This window comes from Cervus canadensis, chromosome 2 (genome assembly GCF_019320065.1).
Source record: "Cervus canadensis isolate Bull #8, Minnesota chromosome 2, ASM1932006v1, whole genome shotgun sequence".
In the NCBI taxonomy this organism is placed as follows: Eukaryota; Metazoa; Chordata; class Mammalia; order Artiodactyla; family Cervidae; genus Cervus; species Cervus canadensis.
Window position 1 is genome coordinate 110,279,868 of NC_057387.1, and position 22,968 is coordinate 110,302,835.

The window sequence follows — 22,968 nt, forward strand, 5'->3', positions numbered from 1 at the left end:
CAGTACCTTCCTGGCTGCTCCAGGATGCCTCAATCCAGTGGAACGGCCCTTAGTCACAGCTCTTGGTAGGAAGAGTTAAACTGCAGTGTACCTTGACCACAACCAGGAAGACAGGAGCAGACACCCCTGCCTCCAGCACAGGCACAGCCGGGCAGGTGGAGCCCTTACCTAGTGGCAGGATCCCGTACAGGGTGATGAGCTGTCGGACATCCAGGAGGGAAGGCATGGGTTCTATGGACACCTGGCGAAGGCTCGTGCCCAGGTAGCTGTACTCACCTGGGGAGAAAAGAAACAGGATGAATGAACGGGAAACTATGCCAGTCTGAGCCGCATCGTTTAGTCGTTTGCAGAATTAACAAGTGAAGACTCTTGAGAATCCCTTGGACTGCAAGGAGATCCAGCCAGTCCAATCTAAAGGAAATCAACCCTGAATACTCATTGGAAGGACTGATGCTGAAGCTCCAATACTTTGGCCACCTGACGTGAAGAACCGACTCACTGGAAAAGACCCTGATGCTGGGAAAATTCGAAGGCAGGAGGAGAAAGGGGCAGCAGAGGATGAGATGGTTGGATGACATCACCGATTCAACGGACATGAACTTGAGCAAACTCTGGAAGATGGTGGAGGACAGAGGAGTCTGGCATGCTACAGTCCGTGGGGTCACAAAGAGTTGGACATGACTTAGCAACTGAACAACAACAACAAAAATGAACAGAGAATACAAATTTAATATTTCTGAGCAAATATAATTGTATTATGTAAGAGTCATCATGAAGAACTTTTAAGATAAAGGCTTGAAGAAAAACTTCCAGCCACAGAAACATTTCTATACTCACTGCAATAACTGGGAATTCTGTTGAGTATGACCAGCCTCCTAGTATTTTAAAAAATCACCTTTGAATGTTACATATGTGAAGAGCAAGGACATATGTGAAGGACATATGTTATATATGTGAAGAGCAAGGACATATGGAGGACATATAAAGTAAATTAAAACACAATAGGTTTGGTTTAATTTCTATTCCAAGAGATTATGTCTAACATTTTCACAAACTTTAAAAATAACTTATTTAAAATGGATGTGAAATTTGTATTGGCCGTGTGTAAATCTGAACCCGAAATGCAATCATTTGAAAGGAAGGATCTGAGTCTAATTTAGGATAAACAGAAATATCTCCTTTTGAGGGTGATATTCATTAACATTTTTATCATTTTTAAAGGATTACCAAAGGAATAATATAGAAATAAATCTTTACAGGTTTAATTAGAAGGCTTCAAAGAGCTTAATTGTAACTAGTCATAAATCTGAAGTGTTATTTTCCAACTAATTTAGATAAGGTCACCAGGAAAATTAGTTTGGCTGTCTTCATTTGTCATGAGGATGGACTTTTACATGCTCACTTGATTCTCTCTTGATCTGTACCTGAATCTGAAGGAAAAAGATTTCATAAATGAATCACAATTTCTTGATTTTTTTTCCTTCTCATAACACCTGGGATCTTGCAGAGCTCCCAATGTTATATACTTATGACAAATACCTTTATGTCTGTATGAAAACACTAAAAGGACATTAATACATCCATGTGCCTATGAAGTCCTGAAAATATCGAGGGCTTTAAAGCACTTTCAAGTGCTAAGAAAATGAGAATTAAAAACTAGGTGATGATTGCTGTTTTGTTGTGGATGACAGCCTTTCAAAGCCTCCACATGAAAAGAGTCCTTGGCAAGGACAGTGGTCTTGGTGAAGGAGACGAGTGATAAGGAAAGCTCGCCTTACGGCTTCCGAGCCCCACGCTCTGAAATGAGCAGGGAATACACAGAAGAGTGGTTAATTTCACCTGCCCTGGAGCAGGAAGGCATCCTGCAGCCGCTGTTCAACCCTGCACTTCTCACTGTAAATATGACATTAGAGGGGACGTGACAAGGACCCCCTGTTCCTGCCTAAGTAAATCAAAGCTAATACCCAGGCGTGCCCGGTTTTGTAGGCCCCCAGCAGATTTTATTTAGGTAGATGAAGTTGAACTGGTGGGTGCTGGTTCCAAGAGAGGGAAGGACCCTTCGCCAAGTGATGAGACTCATTCCGAAAGCGTGTTACTAGGTTTTGCTATTTCCCAGCATGGAAGCTGTAATCAACTTTTCCCATGGACTCATTCAGTACTTAGCGACTTCAGCATTCCTTGCAGACACGAGGTCTTCCATGAGGGACAGAAGACGGAAATAGTGGAGGAAAAGGCACTGGAGATAGACAGCATGAAAAACGGTAAGGAAACCTCGGACAACAGCAGGAAGAGAAACAGGAACAGGTCATGGGTCGGGCGCGGCATCCTCTTAAAATCCGTATGTGGAAGCCCCGACTCCCAGTATCTCAGAATGTGACCTTGTTTGCAGTTAGGGTCGTTGCAGAGGAAATGAACTAAGCTGAGGTTCTTAGGGTGGTTGCTGTTTACTCACTAAGTCGTGTCCTACTCTTTTGCGACCCCCTGGACTATAGCCCATCAGGTTCCTCTGCTCATGGGATTTTCCAGGCAAGCATACTGGAGTGGGTTGCCATTTCCTTCTCCAGGATATCTTCTCAACCAAGGGATCGAACCCATGTCTCCTGCGTTGGCAGGCACATTGTTTATCACTTGGCCACTGTGAAAGCCCCACACATATGATATAGAAAGCCTAAAATCTCCCTTTAGCCTTGGCTCTAAGAAACATTTAAAATGTGTCTGAGTGGGGCTTCCCTGGAAACTCTATAAAGAATCTGCCTCCCAATGCAGGTGACCTGGGTTCAATCCCTGGTGGATTCTTAGGGTGGGTCCTAATCCAATAAGAGGGTGTCCTTTATAAAAAGGGGCAGTTTGGAGACAGACACACACACATACAGGGAGGAGGTCATGAGGATGGAGGCAGAGACTGGAGATATGGCAGAAGCCAAGAAACGCCAGTGACTGAGTTGACAGCAAACCACGGGGTAAGACACCAGATGCTAGGATGAGGTCAGCATAGGCCACGTGAGCCCAAAGACAGCTCAGCCTCCAGGGAGCAGGGGTCTAGGAAGCAGGACAGAGGTGGGGAGCTGGAAGCGCTCAGAGCTTCCAAAATGAACCAACACCGCTGACGCCTTGGCCTTGGACTTCTGGCCTCCAGAGCTGGGAGAGAGTAATTTTCTGTTGTTTAAGCTGCCGCCTCCGCCCCACTGTGGTACCTGTTACAGCAGCCCTGGCGAATGAACACAGAAAGAGGACATAAATGCAGAGAATAGGAACATACAAGCACACAAAAAATAATGACAAACAGGGACTTCCTTGGTGGTCCAGGGGCTAAGACTGCATTCTCAGTGCGGGGGACCTCGGTTCGATCCCTGGTCAGGAAACAAGATCCCACATACTGAAATCAAGACCTGGTATAGCCAAATAGATAAATAAATATTGAACAAAAAAATGAGGAATAAAAAATATTAAGAAATCAAGGTGGACAAGAACAGGTACAGCCAAACAAACAAATACATATTGAACAAAAAGATAAGAAATAAAAAATATTAAGAAATCAAGGTGGAATCAGTTTCTAACATTTCCTTTCTACTCTGTGCTAAGTCACTCTTTGCGACCCCATGGACTGCAACATGCCAGGCCTCCCTGTCCTCCACTGTTTCCCAGAGTTTACTCAAACTCATGTCCATTGAGTCAGTGATGCCATCCAACCATCTCATCCTCTGTCGTCCCCTTCTCCTCCCACCTTCAGTCTTTCCTAGCACCAGGGTCTCTTCTAATGAGTCAGTTCTTTGCATCGGTGGCCAAAGTATTGGAGTTTCAGCTGCAGCATCAGTCCTTCCAATGACTATTCAGGGTTGATTTCCTTTAGGATGGACTTGGTTTGATCTCCTCACAGTCCAAGGGACTCTCAAGAGTCTTCTCTAACACCACAATTCAAAAGCATCAATTCTTCAGCACTCAACTTTCTTCATAGTCCACCTCTCACATCCATACATGACCACTGGAAAAATCATAGCTTTGACTAGATGGACCTTTGTTGGCAAAGTAATGTCTCTGCTTTTTAATATGCTGTCTAGGTTGGTCATAACTTTCCTTTCAAGGAGTAAGCGTCTTTTAATTTCATGGCTGCAGTCACCATCTGCGGTGATTTTGGAGCCCAAGAAAATAAAGTCTGTCACTGTAAGGATCGAGTTTGAATAACCTCGGCCGCTTAGCAGCTGTGATCTAAATGACAGTGATATAAAGGGTAAGGAAATACGCTAGCTCTGGCATACCTGAGCTTGCGGTGGGAGTTGGCTTTCGGGCACAGGGCTAGTGCTCAGAGCTGGGCAGATGTGGAGGGGCACAGCAAGGAACCAGGGTAGCAGGGGGCAGCGTTGGGAGCTGAGCCTTGGGGGGCCAGACATGACGAACTTGAACGTCCTGTCTTCTGAGTCTCTTTCAGCCCTAGCTGCTATGACTCTGGTGAGTTTTGGGATTTGCATGGTGTTGAGAAGAGAGTGGAATTACACATGTTAAGCCCCTCAAACAACTCCAGCCTGGATGGGGAATTGGCGAGGCACAGACAACTTGCCCTGCTTGTCCAGCTTTGAGCCAGAAAAGGAGAAGGGGTAATGCCCAAAGGTTTTTCTCCTTCCCTAAGTCTGGTACTTTTATTAGAATAGGTCTTGGCATTGGTCCATTGGAGTTGATGGTCCCACATACAAAGTATAATCATCCATTATGTGGTTTGCACTTCTGTTTTGGGAAATTTTTCATGAATAAAAATTCTCAGTATGTGTTCTCCTCCTTTGCTTTGGTTTTCCTCTTCAGGGATGTGTATTATCTTTGCCTGCCTGTGTGGATTTTCTTTGCCTACCTTTTAGTATTTGCTGCTTTCTTTGCAAATCTTTTAATCTCACTTTTCATTTCCAGTTTTATTTAAAAAATTTCTGTATTTCACATTTCATTTCTCTTAAAGCTTGGTTTGTTGACTTTATTCATTCTTGTATTCACTGTAATTTAGTTTTTTCCTAAAATGATTTTTCCCTTTAAAATACTCCAGTTTTTCCAACTCATTTCTGCATTTTTCTAATTCCATTTTGTGTATTCTTACATATCTTCTATAAATCCTTTCTATAATTTGCTTTAATGTTTATTTGCTTGGTTTGAAAGAGTAGGTTCCAGGTATGTCTGCTCTATGAGTATATCTTTCTGTGATGTTACCTTGCTCCTTATTCTTCCTTTTTTTTTAATAGAAGCTTTGCCTGGGTTTTGACCTTGAACTTTTCATTGCTTAAACTTATGAGCTACTATTCCCGTATGCTGAGAAGACACTTGGGGTCAGGGTAGCTTTTTAAATCCCACAGAGCCCTTGTCTTCTGTAGTTTTCCTATCTGCTATTAGTATGGTGGCTTGCTTCTTGTGATGTCCTGGTTCTATTCCCCTCCCCCAATTTATTCTGGATCTTTTCTCTCCTTCATCTCTATTGTTCCTATTCAGCTGTTCCAATTCAGTTCTACTCCCAAGAGCTCCCTTTCAGTATAAGGCCCTGTCTTCGAAGGGTCAACTTCAGGAGTGTCTAGCGGGTGGACTGTTCTCAGCTGCTCAGACGTTCTGAGGCTGTCCATTGTCACGCATCTGCGGTGCAGTGGGCGAACCCCTCCTGGTTCCGGCTGCAGTTACTATCGTGGTCCCACTCTGCTCTCCAGGGAGTGCTTGCTGGCTACTTTGGGGTTTTTCCATTTTTTTGTCCTCAGTGGCTTGTACTTTGGGCTTTGAGGGGAAACTTGGGTCATTTTGTTTTGGTGTAAATGCTGTCCATGGGCTTTTGCTTTGTCTATTTTTTATGTGGGGATCTAGGAGGATCCACTGCCACCTTTTCAAGATAAGACTCTTAACTGGAAGAAATGAGAAAAACATGGAAAAGGCAAGAGGGAGCCATGGCTGGAGGCAGCTTGACTGTTCTGCTGGACTGGGTCATTTCCATTTGAGGACACTCTTCAGATGCTGATTTCTATCTGCTTTGACCTCAGGCAACTTTAAGATGCTACCCAGAAACCGACAAAAGAGCGCACTGAGAAAATCCAAGATGGGTAAGAAACCAGAAGAAAGGTGAGAAATACGTCCATTAATTCTTCAGGTGCTGAAGAACTAATGCTTTCGAACTGTGGATCTGGAGAAGACTCTTGAGAGGCGCTTGGTTTGCAAGGAGATCAAACCAGTCAATCCTAAAGGAAATCAATCCTGAATATGCATTGGAAGGACTGATGCTGAAGCTGAAACTCCAATACTTTGGCCACCTGATGTGAAGAGCTGACTCTTTGGAAAAGACCCTGATGCTGGGAAAGATTGAGAGCAGGAGGAGAAGGCGGCAGTGGAGGATGAGATGGTTGGATGGCATCACTGAGTCAGTGGACATGAGTTTGAGCAAACTCTGGGAAACAGTGGAGGACAGGGAGGTCGGGCGTGCTGCAGTCCATGGGGTCGCAAAGAGCCAGACACGACTTAGCAACTGGACAACAACAATTCTTTAAGACTCTACCATCGGCCAGGCTCTGTACTAATACCAGGAATTCAGTGAAGCAATAAAAGACATGATGTGAAGGGAGAAAGCAGACAGAACTCAGAGATCTCAACCGTAAGTAAAGAGATAGACTTCTGCTAACAGTGGTATTTTTTCATATAAACAGAATTAACAGAACATAATCAAGGCAATCTAGGAAAAAACCCTACAGTACTTGAAGAAGAAACAAGAAATAAATAGAAACCCAATACATATTTCAATACACAGCCTGGTAAAATCTTATAACATTAGAAAAAATGAAGGTTCTTCCAAGTGCCCAAGAAGGAAATGTGTCTCTATTTCAAAGGGATTAAAGTATCATTTTTTGATCCAAGGGAAATGTTAGCCTTTTTGCTCCTTCCCGCAGGCTGAAACTGGGTCATTGTAAACACTGGAACGAATCACATGGATATGGGTTACAATGCAATTAAAAAAAGAAAAAAAGAGTCCATGTGTCCACACTGATATCACAATAATTTTAAAAGTAAGGTGGGAGGGAAATTTTTCCAGAAGAATGTTACCTAATAAATAAAGAAAAGGAGATAGAACTAGAACATTCCCCCTTTATGAGCACCACAGCAACCATCGATGCAGGCAAAGATCATCAGTGGATGCTAAAACCTTTAATATGGTTGGGAGCAGAATCTCCAGAGCCCCCAGGGTCCCCTGTAGATTATCATTGATTATAAAGGAGAAAATGATGCTTTACAATGGAGGGATCTGGGGAAGCTTCATCAGGGACGAAAGTTAACTTCACCAATCATGGGACAAAGCTTCATCATACGCCTCCAGTGTGAAAGGCTGAGAAGGACACAATATTGTCATTTTTTTTTTCCTGTAAAAATTGTTCAACGTGAATCAAGTCAGGAGGAAACCATCAAACCAACCCAGCTGAAAGACAGTCTGTAAAACAGTTCAGACACTTTTAAATTGTCAACATTAGGAAGGACTGAAAAAGCCTGTAAACTGGTGCAGACGAAAGGAATGAAGGGTTTCCTGGTGGCTCTAAAGAGTCTGCCTGCCAACACAGGAGATGTGGGTTCGACGCCTGAGTCAGGGAGATCCCCTGGAGAAGGAAAGGGCAACCCACTCCAGTATTCTTGCCTGGAGAATTCCATGGACAGAGGAACCTGGCAGGTTGCAGTCCATAGGGCTGCAAAGAGTTGGACATGACTGAAAGCAACTTAGCGTGCACACATGCAAAGGAATGAAAATGATATATGGCCATCACCTCCGTGATCACGGATGGTATTCTGGATTGAGAAAGACAGTTACAAAGGACATAATTAGGACTATCAACTGTATGATGTAAACATTTTTGAGTGTGATTATCTTTCTGTGGTTCTGTGGGAGAATGTCCTTGCTGATTGTCGATGCACAAAAGTGAAAATGAGGTTTGTATTAGGGTGGAAAGATTTTAAGCTTTAAATATGCTTTCAGGTCCTCAGGCTGTTTTTTTAAACATTAAAAGAGAGACATCGGCTGAAGACGGTGATAGCAAATATCTCCTCCTCATCCCTCCCAACTGGGGCTTCCCAGGTGGCTCAGTGGTAAAGAACCTGCCTGCCAATTCAGGAGATGCAAGAGACGTGGGTTAAATCTCTGGGTTGGGAAGATCCCCTGGAGTAGGAAATGGCAACCCACTCCAATATCCTGGCCTGGGAAATTCCACGGGCAGAGGAGGCTGGTGGGTTACAGTCCATGGGGTCACAAAGAGTCGGACATGATTGAGCAGCGGAGTGCATTCCTCCCTATTACTCCCATGGTGGCTCCTAGATAGAATTCTGGAAGGAATTCCTCATGAAAGGACTCTGTGTTGGAAGTACCAGGTGCTCCCTCTAGGGCATTTTGATAATCATGAGAGCATGAACAATTCTTCATTTCCTCAATTCAGCTTCAGCCAGAAAGAATGCCTTAGGGAGCCTGGCTAGTAGGTTTGGAAACCTGCTTCTCCTACATTAAGGGAGACAGTCAAACCTATTAGATCCCAGCGCAGGAAGAGCTCAAACCAATTCAATCCATCAAACATTTACTACAAGCCACCAGGGGCCAGATTTTGGATAAAACACAGATGAAATGTACCTCCCTCTGTTGGGTCCTTAAACCCCAAGAGGTGACATACGTATGTGACACACACATGCATCACTGTTGGTGGACTTTACCAATGTAATCTGAGAGGTTGACTTTCAGTGCCCGGATCAGCAAGCCTTCTTCCACGAGTTCCTTATACAGAGACTCAATGGTCCTGGGGAAAAAGAAGACCATCGATTCTGTGAGCAAACACATCAAATCTGCAATGTTTATGTTAATCCTCACAAATGTAGCAGACTTTAACCAGATCTGATTCAAAGTACATTCATATGTACACAAATAAATTGATGTTTGGACCATTTCTACAATCTGGGGATGAATTAGGCTTTTTAAAAACAATACTTTCACTCATCCATGGGTGTATCTGATGTTTCCTATTAATAAGAATTATATCTTTAGGCATCTGAGACCAGCTATAACTCCTGAAGTCTGCCCTTTCCTCAGCCTTCATAATGGTACAAATATGAGTTAGAAATTACCCAATAATAGTAATGTAACGGGCCCATAATTATACATTCAGTTAGCATCTGCAAGCTGTAGTAGATCATTAATCCTTTGCAAAATTGATGTTTCGTTTTAACTCCATAGCATAATAGTTTAAGAAAAATATCTATAAGGAACAAAGGCTTATAAGGGAAAAAAGACAAAATGTCAAAAGCTGTGAGTGTAGTAATGTAGAAGAGCATGTTAAACTCTTCTCTACTGTTTACAGATGACAAAATCACTTCTCTAAGGTGGGGAGGGGGCATGGGCATGTAGCCAGCACACTGGCAATTTATTCTAATTGAGGAAAAAATGAAGACAGTTTTCCACTTAATGAATGAAACTCCCAATGAAATTAAGTGGGACTTGGGTTGCTGGAATTCTGATAGATCAAATTCAAATATGGTCCAATATAGCTCTCTAAGATGTTTCGTCTTTTCCCATTTCATTTCTAGGGGCCTTACGATTTGGTTCAGCCTAGTCTTTCTTTAGATTGAAGAATTTTAAGTATAACTATGTTTAAAATGTTCTTTGTTCTATGATTCAAGGTGATTAAAAAAAGACTCAGTTCAAAATGGATAACCAGCAAGGACCTACTGTATAGCACTTGGAACTCAATGTTATGTGCCAGCCTGGATGGGAGAGGGGTTTGGGGAGAAAGGATACGTGTATGTACGGCTAAGGCCCTTCGTTGTTCACCTGAAACTACCACAACATTGTATACTCCAATACAAAATAAGATGTTTAAAGTTTAAAAAAAAAAGACTCAAGTACATCACTGAAATTCAAGCCAAATACTATTGGGATAGATGTTAATTCAATGACTCCAGCCTTTGGTTGACTGAAATTTTATTCTATCGAATATATTTACAATAATGTGCTCTCAGCTGCGAAGTAAGCAAGTTTTCACCATACATGGAATTTGGGATGACATATCTGACCTGTATCACGGAAGTACAAATTGCAGTGTTTGAACTTGAATATTTAATACAAGCAATATATGTAAAATATTCACATAAAATTGAAGAAGATTCACCAAAATAATTAAAACCAAATATCTTAAGAAGTCTGGAACACAAACCTATACTTGGATCTTTCCAGTGAAATCAACTCTTGCTATGGAATAAAAAAACTTTAACTCTGACAAAGGATTAATCTCAAAAATATACAAGCAACTCCTGCAGCTCAATTCCAGAAAAATAAATGACCCAATCAAAAAATGGGCCAAAGAACTAAACAGACATTTCTCCAAAGAAGACATACAGATGGCTAACAACACATGAAAAGATGCTCAACATCACTCATTATTAGAGAAATGCAAATCAAAACCACAATGAGGTACCATTACATGCCAGTCAGGATGGCTGCTATCCAAAAGTCTACAAGCAATAAATGCTGGAGAGGGTGTGGAGAAAAGGGAACCCTCTTACACTGTTGGTGGGAATGCAAACTAGTACAGCCGCTATGGAAAACAGTGTGGAGATTTCTTAAAAAACTGGAAATAGACCTGCCATATGACCCAGCAATCCCACTTCTGGGCATACACACTGAGGAAACCAGATCTGAAAGAGACACGTGCACCCCAATGTTCATCACAGCACTGTTTATAATAGCCAGGACATGGAAGCAACCGAGATGCCCATCAGCAGATGAATGGATAAGGAAGCTGTGGTACATATACACCATGGAATATTACTCAGCCATTAAAAAGAATTCATTTGAACCAGTCCTAATGAGATGGATGAAACTGGAGCCCCTTATACAGAGTGAAGTAAGCCAGAAAGATAAAGAACATTACAGCATACTAACACATATATATGGAATTTAGAAAGATGGTAACGATAACCCTATATGCAAAACAGAAAAAGAGACACAGAAATACAGAACAGACTTTTGAACTCTGTGGGAGAAGGTGAGGGTGGGATATTTCAAAAGAACAGCATGTATACTATCTATGGTGAAACAGATCACCAGCCCAGGTGGGATGCATGAGACAAGTGCTCGGGCCTGGTGCACTGGGAAGACCCAGAGGAATCGGGTGGAGAGGGAGGTGGGAGGGGGGATCGGGATTGGGAATACATGTAAATCCATGGCTGATTCATATCAATGTATGACAAAACCCACTGGAAAAAAAAAAATAAATAAAAAATTAAAAAAAAAAAGCAAAAAAAAAAAATGAATGATATTTTGTTTCCTCATATTAAAATGCAGTTAAAAATGTCAAAATAAACATGCAAAACCAAAAAAAAATAAAATAAAATAAAACTATGGACCTTATCAACTGCGGTAAAAGTGCTGATTTCAGGTTAATGCTAAGTGAGTGAGAGAAACAGAAGTTGTCTTAGAGTGTCTTGGTGGAGAACTAGCCCACTAACTGAATCCTACTTAATGAGTAACATTCATTAAGTCTTAAAGTCATTAAAGCTTTCAAACATAAAAAGTCTTCCAGGAGTGAGATGACTAGGTATCTCTGTACTTTTGGGCATAAAAGTGAGTAAAATACTTTTAAAGACCATAAAATCGTCTTCATTTCACTAGAGAATTGCTTGTGGCTCATTTATGACAGTTGAACTGTAAAGAAACATATGCCAAGAACGCATTCGTTGTCTAACAGACACGGCCCGTGAGCTGCACGTGTGTGCTCCGTGCGGTCAGAGCAGAGGGGGACTCAGTCGAGCGGTTCTTTAAAAGTGAGTGGATAATGTTAACTTAGCAGTCGGCTTGTACTGGCAGATTTGAGGTGAGCTCTGGGTGGTTATCCAGTAAGACACTTAGCAGGATCTTCTCAGAAAGACTGATGGAAGGACACAAGAGAAAAGTGGCATGGAAGAGTCACTGAAGACAGAGGCGGCTCCGCGTGCAGGCAGGGGCTGGACCCTCCTCCAGGTCAGGGACCATGATGTCCCTGTGTCCCCAGGAGGTGTCGGCATCAGTCACCAGTAGGCGGTGCCTCCCCAGGAACTGGGGGCCTGTGTCTCAGAATGCTGACCAGGCAGCGGTTGGCCCCTGCTTTTGACCTTGAACTTTTCCCCGAACAATGGAAACTCAGCAGCTCCTCCTTCCAGCGGTATCCTAAGGAAGCCGTCTCTCCCCAGAGCCAAGGCCACACCCAGGCTGGGCGACACGGCGGAGGCTTCCTGCCGGGGGCCCGGGGTGGGCGTGAGCTCTGGGGTGCTGGTTCCCACTTCCCACGCGGATGGTCCCAAGCTGGCCTTTTCTCTCATGGGTCCTCTCTCAAGCAGAGTTTGGGACTGTATCACTGCACCCAGAGAGGAACAAGCATGCATGCACGCTAAGCTGCTTCAGTTGCATCAGACTCTTGCAACCCCGTGGACTGTAACCCACCAGGCTCCTCTGTCCACTGGATTCTCCAGGCAAGAATACTGGAGTGGGTTGCCATTTCCTCCTCCAGGGGATCTTTCCAACCCTGGGATCGAACCTGCATCTCCTGTGTCTCCTGTGTTGGCAGGCAGGTTCTTTACCACAAACGCCACTTGGGAAGTCCAAAGAGGAACTAGGGAACACCCCAGGGAGCAACACCTGTCACCTGTTAACAAACCCACGGGGAAGAAAGGTATATGCATTCAAAATGACTCCTGACATTCCCTTAGAGGGGATTTTTAATTAAACTCCTTGAAAATGTTTGAAAACCTGGGCCCTAACTATTTCTAATGCTAAAGCACTGAAGGCCATTTCAGCTTAAAGTGAGCTTTTACAATTACCCATTAATATCAAAGTTCAGCCAACAAAGCTCAAGGAGATGGAACCATCCCTTTGTGATGAGTCCTCATCCTTTGCTTCAAGGAGCATTTATAAAGGGCCCCAGGGGCCAGACCCAGGGACAGGCAGGGAATAAGAACTGTGTCTGCCCTCAAGTCTCAGAATTCCCTCAGAAGCTATAGCAGGATGCTATTTCTTAATAAACTTATTCAGATCCCCAAGAATTGTAAAGCTTAAGACATCACACGGCCTCAGAAGCGACGGGGCCGAGTCTGTGTCTCCCCAGTCGAGGATGCCGGTCTGGGTGCGGGACTGCAGGGCAGTCCCGGGGCTTCGCCCACCCATTCTGCCAGGATGAAGGGTGTGGCGTACAGCCGGGCGGGGCAGTGCCTCTCCCAGGCCAGGCCGAGAGGATCTGGCCGTGTCCCAGGCTCTTCTCTGGGTTGCCCACCCCCAGGGTGCACCCCTCACCTGTCCACCGTCAGGTCTTTATCCTTCTTCCCTTTTCTGCCTTTCTTCTTTTTATTTTTCTGGAAGAAAATGGAAGAGAAAAAAAAAGTTTAGTAAAAATGAAGAAAAATGAGCTCTAGAAATGAGCCGAGGAGGCCGGTTTAGGGGGTGGGGAATGATAAAAGTCAGTCGTGGGACCTGGATCTGGAGCAGCGAGACTTCGTGCGCACAGGGGTCGGCAGGGGAGGTGGCCCCCCGACACCCGCATGCACCCTGAGCTCTCAGCAGGCGCCGGGCGTCCTGGGTCTTCTTCTGGGTCCTGGGATGCTTACGACAAAGGATGAGAGTGCCCAGTGCACAATCAGCTGTGCTTGTCCTTGGTTCTGATCGCCTCTCAGTCAGCAGCCGGCCCCAAACCTGGAGCCGGAAAGGCCAGGCGGCCTCTGCTTCCCCAAGGGCTTCGCACTCAGATCCCTGTGACGGCGGAAGGGCGGTGCTGGAACGTGGTCCCTTAAGGCAGAGCTCAGAGATCTTGAACTCTTCTGTCTAAAATATCCACCAGCATCTCCCCACTGCCCACAGGATGCAGTTCGAGTCTCCCAGCCTGACCCCTATCTTTCTTTGCCGTATCTCACGCTCCTCAGGTGATGTGTGTTCCCTGTTACACAGGATTCCCTCCGGGTCCTTCTCTTTTTTAAAAAAATTAATTTATTTATTTTAATTGGAGGCTAATTGCTTTACAATATTGTGGTGGTTTTTGCCATACACTGACATGGCATGCTGCAGTCCACGGGCTCGCAGAGAGTCGGACACGACTGAGCAACTGAACTGACCGACTGACATGAATCAGCCACAGGTGTACATGTGTCCCCATCCTGAACCCCACCTCCCACCTCCCCCATCCCATCCCTCTGGGTTGTCCCAGTGCACTGGCTTTGAGTGCCCTGATTGATGCATCGAACTTGGCCTGGTGATCTGTTTCACATACGGGTCCTTCTCTTTTCTCCCTGTGCTACGCAGTAGGCGCTCATTAGTTACGTATTTTATACACAGTAGGGTATATATGCACTCTGTCCATTTCCCATTCATCCATTCATTCATGCTTTATCATTTCTATTACATCATAATTTATGTAAAGTGTCATCACATCTGGCTGATAAACGTTTTACATAGAACCACATCAGCGCCACCCAGTTTAAAATCCAGAACACATTTTCATTATTCCTGAACTCTCTTCTCACGTGGTTTTCCAGTCTGTAGGTAACCATTCCTCTGACTTCTCTGTGGACTCAAGTCACCTGTTCTTGGACATGGGGTCTTATAATACAGACTCTTCAATGTCTGACTTCCTCCAATCAGTATTACGATCACTACATTCATGTATGTGGTTGCACGTAGCCGTACTTGATGTTTTACAGCATTTTAAAAGTTGAAATTTTTTATTTTGAGATGATGTTAGATTCACATGCAGTTCCAAGAACTGAAACAGAGAGATGTAACCTTTGGGGTGTGTCTCCCAATGGTAACATCTTGCAGCACTTTCTCTCAAGGTCACAACCAAGATATTGATCTGATGCGGATACAGTCAAGAAGGTTTCCTATCACGACAAGGATCCTTCAAGTTGCTCTCTCGGCCACCCCAGCTTTACTAGAAACCCCTAATCCCTCCTCTATTTCTACAATTTTTGTCCTTTTAGGAATGTTCTAACAGCAAAACCCTTTTTTCATTCATCATAATTCTCGGGAAATGTTTCCAGGTTATTGCATGCATGAATAGTTCATTCTTCTTCCAGTTGTTGTTTCTAGTTTGGGGCTATTATGAATTGATTAAGGCACAACAAATGTGTGTGTGTGTGTGTAAGCCTTCATTTATCTGAGATAAATGCTGATGAGTGCAATTGCTGGGTTGTATGGCAGTTGCTGTGGGCTTCCCAGGTGGTAAAGAGTCTGCCAGCCAACATGGGAGATACAGGAGTTCTTCTGTGCAGGTTCAATCCCTGGGTCCGGAAGATCCCTGGAGAAGGAAATGGCTACCCACTTGAGTATTCTCGCCTGGAAAATTCCATGGGCAGAGGCGGGCTACAGTCCATGGGGTTGCAAAGAGTCGGACACAACTTACCTACTGAGCGCACACACCCATGGTTGCATGTTTGTTTTTTAAGAAATGCCAAATTTCATGTGCTGATCATGCCATTTTACACTCCCACCAATCAAATAAGAGTGATAATAGTTTGCCCCTGTCCTCTTAAGCACCTGATGTTGCCAATGCTTTTATTTCAGCCACCCTCGTGGGTATGGAGTGATTTCTTTGTGGTTTTGTTTTTTTTCTAATGGCTCATGACATTAGACATCCTTTCTGTGCTCATGTTCCTTCTGCACATCCACTTTGGTGAAATGTCGCTTCATGTCTTTTGTCCATTTTATAGTCAGATTGTTTGGTTTTTTAAGTGTTGAGTTTTGAGAGTTCTTTTTATCTTCTACACACTAGCTCTTCATCAGATATATGGTTTGAGAATACTTTCTCCCCACCTGTAGTTTGTCTTTTCACCCTCTTAACAGGCTCTTTCGCAAACATGTTTAGTTTTGATGAAATCCTAATTTTCCTGTAATGGATTTGTGCTTTCAGTGCTAATTCTAAGAATGCTTTGCTAACCTTAGACCCAAAAGATTTTCCCTATGTATTTTTTTCCATCAATTAAGAAAATTATTTATTTTTTAATTGAAGGATAATTGCTTTATAGAATTTTGTTGTTTTCTGTCAAACCTCCACAGGAACCAGCCATAGGTAAATATATATCCCCTCCCTTTTGAACCTCCCTTCCATCTCCCTCCCCACCCCACCCTCTAGGTTGATACAGTGCCCCTGTTTGAGTTTCCTGAGACATACAGCAAATTCCCATTGGCTATTTATTTTACATATGGTGATGTAAGTTTCCATGTTATTCTTTCAATACATCTCACCCTCTCCTCCCCTCTCCCCAGGTCCATAAACCTATTCTATGTCTGTTTCTCCATTGCTGCCCTACAAACAAATCCTTCAGTACCATGTTTCTAGACTCTATAAATACGCATTAGAATACAATATTTATCTTTTTCTTTCTAACTTACTTCACTCTGTATAATGGGCTCTAGGTTCATCCCCTTCATTAGAACTGACTCAAATGCATTCCTTTTTATGGCTGAGTAATATTCCATCGTGTATATTACCCTATATATATTTTTAAAGTTATAGTTTTACATTTTACATCTAAGTCCATGATCCATTTTGAGTTAATTTTTGTACAAGATGTAATACTTAAGTCAAGTTTTTTTTTTTAGAAGTCAAGTTTTTTGTTTTTTTTGTTTTTTAGAAGTCAAGTTGTTTTTCTTCTTTTTTTAATCTGTGGATGTCCACCTGCTCCAGCACCATTTAGTGAAAAGGTCATCCTTTCTGCTTCAATTACATGTGCATCTTTGTCAAAAATCAGTCAGGCTTATCTGTGCAAGCCTATACCTCAACAGGCGAAAAGCTGACTCATTGGAAAAGACCCTGATGCTGGGAGGGATTGGGGGCAGGAGGAGAAGGGGATGACAGAGGATGAGATGGCTGGATGGTATCACTGACTCGATGGACATGAGTCTGAGTAAACTCTGAGAGTTGGTGATGGACAGGGAGGCCTGGCGTGCTGCAGTCCGTGGGGTCGCAAACAGTCGGACACGACTGAGTGACTGAACTGAACTGGCTGATGCCTCAACTGTCCTGTTTCACTGATTCGTGATTTAACCCTCCACAAACAGCGAAAGGTCTTGATTATTATGGCTGTATAACAAGTCTTGAAATCACAAGGATGGATTCTTTTTACTTTATTCCTCTTTTTTCAAAGTCATTTTAGCTATTCTAGATTCACTGTCTTTCCATATACATTTTAGGATAATCTTATATATGTTTATAACTATCATTCTGGGATTTCGATAAGAACTGGATTAATCTTGTATACTGATGTGGAAAGAATTGACATCTTTACAACCTGTTGTCTTCCAATTCATGTGCATAGTATGTCTTTCTATTTAGATCTTTGATTTCTTTCATCAGCATGGTGTTCTTTTAGCATACAAGTCATACATTTTTGTTAGCTTTACACCTAGGTACTTCAGTTTTGAGTGATTTTAAGTGATATATTTTTAACCCTGGTGTCTACCTATTCGTTGCTAGTAAACAGAAATATGATTGATTTTTATATGTTCCCCTTGTATCCTAAAACCTTGCTGAATGCACTTTTTTATTTCTAGGAGTTTGTAGAATCCTTGGGATTTTCTAAATAGCCATTCATGTCATCTACAAATAAGGACTGTTTCTTTCATTTCCTTCTCTTGTCCTACTGTACTGGCTAAAATGTCTACACCATGTTCATGAAAGTTTACTGAGTGGACACGCTGGCCGTGTTCCCAGTCTTAGGAAAAAAACATTTAGTCTCTCACTGTTAAGTAAAAAGTTAGCTGTGGGTGTTTCTGTAAATTTATCACGTTATGGAAGTTCTCTATTCCAATTTTTCTGAGCAAGTTATTATGGGTGAGTGTTAAATTGTGTCAAATGCTTTTTATGTATCAACTGATATGATCATGTGATTTTTTTTCTTCTTTAGCCCATTAACATAGTTGATTCCATTACTGATTTTCAAATATTGAACGAGGCTTGCATTCTTGGAATAAACTCCATTTGGTCATGGTTTATAATTCCCTTTATTGTTTCATTCTATTTGATAATATTTTGCTAAGGAATTTTGCATCTACATTCACAAGGGATACAGGCTTACAGATTTCTTTTTTTGGTATTGTCTTTGTCTGGTTTTCATTTAAGGGTAATATTAGCTTGTTATGAAATGAGTTGGGAAGTGTTCCTTCTTCTTCTGTTTTCTGGACATGACTGTGTAGAACTGGAGTTAGTCTACGTTTGAATATTTGGTAGAATTCTGGTAGTAAATCATCTGGCCCTGGAGATTCTATGTGGGGAATTGTTTTAATTACAGTTCAACTTCTGTATGGTTACAGAGCTAGTCAATTTATCTATTTCATATGAAATGAGTTGTGGCAGTTTGTATTTTTAGGGAAAGTGGGTCCATCTTGTGTTAAGTTGTCAAATTATGTGTGTAGAGTTGTTTACAGTATCCTTTATTAAATTATTCTTTTTATGTCTGCAGTCAGTGGCGACAACCCTTGCTTCATTCCTGATGTTGGTAATTTGTGACTTTATTTTTCTTTGTTAGTTTTACCAGAGGTTTGTCAATTATTGACAATTTTCAAAAAGTCAGCTGTTTTATTTACTTTCTGTGCTGTTTTTCTGTTTTCAATTTCACTGATTTCTGCTCTTTATTTTCTTCTTTCTGCTTTTTCTCCTCTTTTCTAGGTTCTGAAGGTGGGAGCTTGGCTGATGAATTTGAGCTTTTCCCTCTTTTTTTTTCTAGTGTATCTGTTTGCACTTGGTCACTCAGTCATGTTTGACTCTTTGTAACCCTATGGACTGTAGCCCACCAGGCTCCTCTGACCATAGGGTTCTCCAGGCAAGAATACTGGAGTGGGTTGCCATTTCCTTCTCCAGGGCATCTTCCAGACCCAGGGATCAAACCTGCATCTCCCGTGTCTCCGGCATTGGTAGGTGGATTCTTTACCACTGAGCTACCTGTGAAGTCCCTATTGCTATATACTTGCCTTTATACCAACCCAGTCATGTAATCTTTTTAGTATTTTTTTCATCCAGGAAGAGGCCCATGATGGCAAAAGTGCTGAGGGCCTAGGGTGACTGACTTGCTCAGTTGCCAGGGATTCTTCGTCTACTGAACCATCAGGGACGCCCCTGTGTATGTGTTTAAGGCTACAAATTTCCCTCTCAGGGCCGCTTGGCTTGTATCCCAGATATTTTTATATCTTATATTTTTGTTATATGTTTTTATTTCTGTTTTTTCTTTGTTCTATGAATTAGAAGTGTGCTGTTTAGTTTCCCTGTGCCTGGACATCTTCTCATTAGTTTCCTGTTCCTGATTTCTAGTTTGAGTCCATTGTGGTAGGGGAAGACATTCTTCATAATTTCAACTCTTTTCAATCTATTGAGATATGTTCTATGGCACAAAATATGGTCCACCTTGGAATATGTTCTGTGGGCACTTGAAAAGAATATGCATTCTCTTTGTTGGGTGGTGTTAGTCACTCAGTAGTGTCTGACTCTTTGTGTAGGCTGCCAGGCTCCTCTGTCCATAGAGTTCTCCAGGCAAGAATACTGGAGTGGGTTGCCAGTTCCTTCTCCATGGGATCTTCTCAACCCAGGATTAAACTCGGATCTCCTGCATTCCAGGCAGATTCTTCACTGTCTGAGCCATCAGGGAAGTTGAGTAGAGTGTTCTATAAATGTCAACTAGATTCTGTCTGTTGCTGGTGTTGAGTTTTGCAATATCCTTGCTAATGACTTTCTGCCTAGTATTGTATCAATTCTTAAAAGTGATATGTTGAGTCTCCAATTGTAATTGTAGAGTTTTCTGTTTTTCCGTTCGTTCTATTGGATTTTGCTTCCTATATTTTGTAGTTCTGCTGTTTGGTGTATGAACATTTAGGATTACCATGTCTTTTGTGGATTGGCTCTTTTACCACATATAATGTTCTTCCCTGTCTTTGACAATTTTCTCAGCTCTGAAATCTACCTTATGTGATATTATAATAGCTTTCTTTTGGTTGTTTGCATGGTATACTTTTCCCATCCTTTTACTTACACCTGCTTATTTCATAATATATCAAACGAGGTTCCTGAAGATACAGTTGGGTCATGTTTTTAAATACACTTTGCTAACCTCTGTCTTTTAATTATTGTCTTTAGACTATTTACATTTAATGTAATTACTGATATGTTAGGACTTCAGTCTACCATTTTATTTTTTTTTTTCTGTTATATTTTTCGTTTATTTGGTTTTTCCTGTCATCCTGTGAGTGACTTCAACATTTATTTTTTAGAATTTAACTTTGATGGTGTTCTTTGAGTGTATCTCTTTGCATAGTTTTCTGGCAGTTGCTCTGGGTGTTACATTATATATGTATAACTATCACAGTCTATTCATGTCATATTTTGACTGAAGTAGAAAAATCTTAATTCCCTTTATATCCTTTAACTCATACCGCCATCATTTGTTAACATTTTCTTAAATATCTCCTCTGCATACCTTGAGAACCATGTCAAATAGTATTATAATTTTTACTTCCATCAAATAACATAATTTAGAAAGGGCAGAAAAGCCTATTCTTTTTACCTATGTTTTTGCTTACAAGTTCTTTCTTCCCTTCTGATACTCCAGGTTTTCCTTTCCATTTAAAGAAGTTCCTTTAGAAATCCTCTCTGGGTGATTCTACTGGTGAAAAAATCTTAGTTTTCCTTCATCTTGATTTCCCCCTCTTCACTGCTGAAGAATAGTTTTGTTGGGTATAAATTCTGGTGGCATATAAATTTTTTCAGTGTTTGAAAAAGTATTGTATCCTTTCTTCTAGCCTCGATTTCTTGTGAGCAATCCACAGTCATTTAAGGTGTCTTTTTTCCCCTATAGGTAAAGAGTCACTTTTCCACCCCCGCCCCATCCCCCATGCTTTCCAGACTTTTTCTTTGTCTTCAGTATTCAGAAGATTAACTAGGATGTATCTCAGATCAGATTTCTTTGTATTTATTTTGTTTGGGTTTCACTCAGCTTCTTAAATCTGCAGGTTTATATCTCTTTATCAAATTTGGGAAGATTTCAATCATTATTTCCTGAAATGCTTTTTCAGTTTCATCCTCCTTATCTTCTGAGACTTTGATGACATAAATACAAGATGTTTTTTAACAGTCCCACAGTCCCTGATTCTCTGTTTATCTTTTCTTTTCAGTTGATTTTCTCTGTTGTTCATATTGCATAATTTCTATAGTCCTATCTTCTAATTCAGTGATTCTTTCCACTGTCACCTCTATTCTGCTGCTGAGCTCAACCAATAAATTGGATACTGTACTTTTCAGCTCTAAAATATCTATTTGGTTCTTCTCTGTATTATATACTTTTTTGTTGAGGCTTTCTAGTTTTTTATTTGTATATAGAAGCTTCATAATTACTCATTGTGAGATTTTAATCATGACAACCTTAAAATGTTTGTCAGATAATTCTGACATCTCTGACATTTCAGACTTGAGATCTACTATCTATTTTCCTTCAGTTTGAGATCTTCCAGGTTCTTGTATGATGAGTGACTTTCAATGAAACCTAAACATTTTTGTATTATGCTGTGAAGTGAAGTGAAAATCATTCAGTTGTGTCCAACTCTTTGTGACCTCATAGATTCTACAGTCCATGGAATTCTCCAGGCTTGAGTACTGGAGTGGGGAGCCTTTCCCCTCTCCAGGGCATCTTCCCAACCCAGGGATTGAACTCAGGTCTCCCACATCGCAGGCAGATCCTTTACCAACTGAGCTATCAGGGAAGCCCGTTATGCTATGAGACTCTGAATTTAAATCTTCTGTTTAAACTCTGACACCATTCTGGCAGGGGAATTGTGTGTATGTGTTGTATGGTTACTGTCAGGAAGGTAGAAGGATAGATTCCTCACTCCATTGTGAGAGGGAGTTCCTTCTATTTCTGGGTGGGGGGAAGACCTCTGGCTCCCCCCATGTGGTCTTCCAATGACACTTGTTACCACTGGGAACTGGTGAAGGTCCTGACTGTCCACTTAGCTTCCTCTGATCCATCCCAGCAGGGAGGGAGGGAGGGGTGGTGACACTTTGGTCTTCTCTCACACCACTCCACAGAGGATGTTGGGTTGCCTCCTACGTCTTCATGGGGTAGGCTCCTCATGCAGCTTTGCTGGTGTGTACTGGAGCAGGGATCCTGTTTTTTTGAGGTGTTTGAATGGCGTGTTTTTGTTGTTCTGTTGCTTAGTTGTGTCCAACACTTTGTGACCCCATGGACTGCAGCATGCCCAGCTTCCCTGTCCTTCACCATCTCCTGGAGCTTGCTCAAACTCATGCCCATCGAGTCAGTGATACCATCCAACCATCCTGTCCTCTGTCATCCCCTTCTCCCTCCTGCCTTCAATCTTCCCCAGCACCAGGGTCTTTTCTAATAGGCTGGGTCTTCGCATCAGGGGGCCAAAGTATTGGAGCTTCAGCTTCAGCATCAGTCCTTCCAATGAATATTAAGGACTCACTTCCTTTAGGATTGACTGGTTTGATCTCCTTGCAGTCCAAGGGACTCTCAAGTGTCTTCTCTGACACTGAAATTCAAAAGCATCGGTTTTTTGACACTCAGCCTTCTTTATGGTCCAATTCTCACATCCATACATGATTACTGGAAAAACTATAGCCTTGACGAGATGGACCTTTGTTGGCAAAGTAATGTCTCTGCTATTTAATATGCTCTCTAGGTTTGTCATAACTTTTCTTCCAAGGAGGAAGCGTCTTTTAATTTCATGACTGCAGTCACCATCTGCAGTAATTTTAGAGCCCAAGAAAATAAAGTCTCTCACTGTTTCCATTGTTTGAATGGTGTAGGGTGGTTATCACCTAAAGTCTTCTTTGTCTGATGTTGAGTTACACTAGCTACCTTTCGGTTAGTGCTTTGATGATTTATGGTTGACTGTTCTTTTATTTTCAACATATCTATTCTTTATGTTTAAAGCATGCTTCTTCATGGAACTCTACTCAATGCTATATGTCAGTCTGG

At 42.0% G+C, this 22,968-nt stretch overlaps 1 protein-coding gene across 1 annotated transcript in view; it reads right to left on the bottom strand.

Annotated features, from left to right (window-relative positions):
- IQCA1 (IQ motif containing with AAA domain 1) overlaps nucleotides 1-22,968 on the bottom strand; it is a 191,040-nt gene that overhangs the window by 52,749 nt on the left and 115,323 nt on the right. Inside the window, exons 12-14 of the mRNA XM_043462063.1 lie at nucleotides 13,292-13,350; nucleotides 8,689-8,771; nucleotides 169-276 (exon numbers count right to left, since the gene is read on the bottom strand). Coding sequence (XP_043317998.1) covers nucleotides 169-276; nucleotides 8,689-8,771; nucleotides 13,292-13,350 — 250 coding nt within the window. The remainder of the gene's footprint in view (nucleotides 1-168; nucleotides 277-8,688; nucleotides 8,772-13,291; nucleotides 13,351-22,968) is intronic.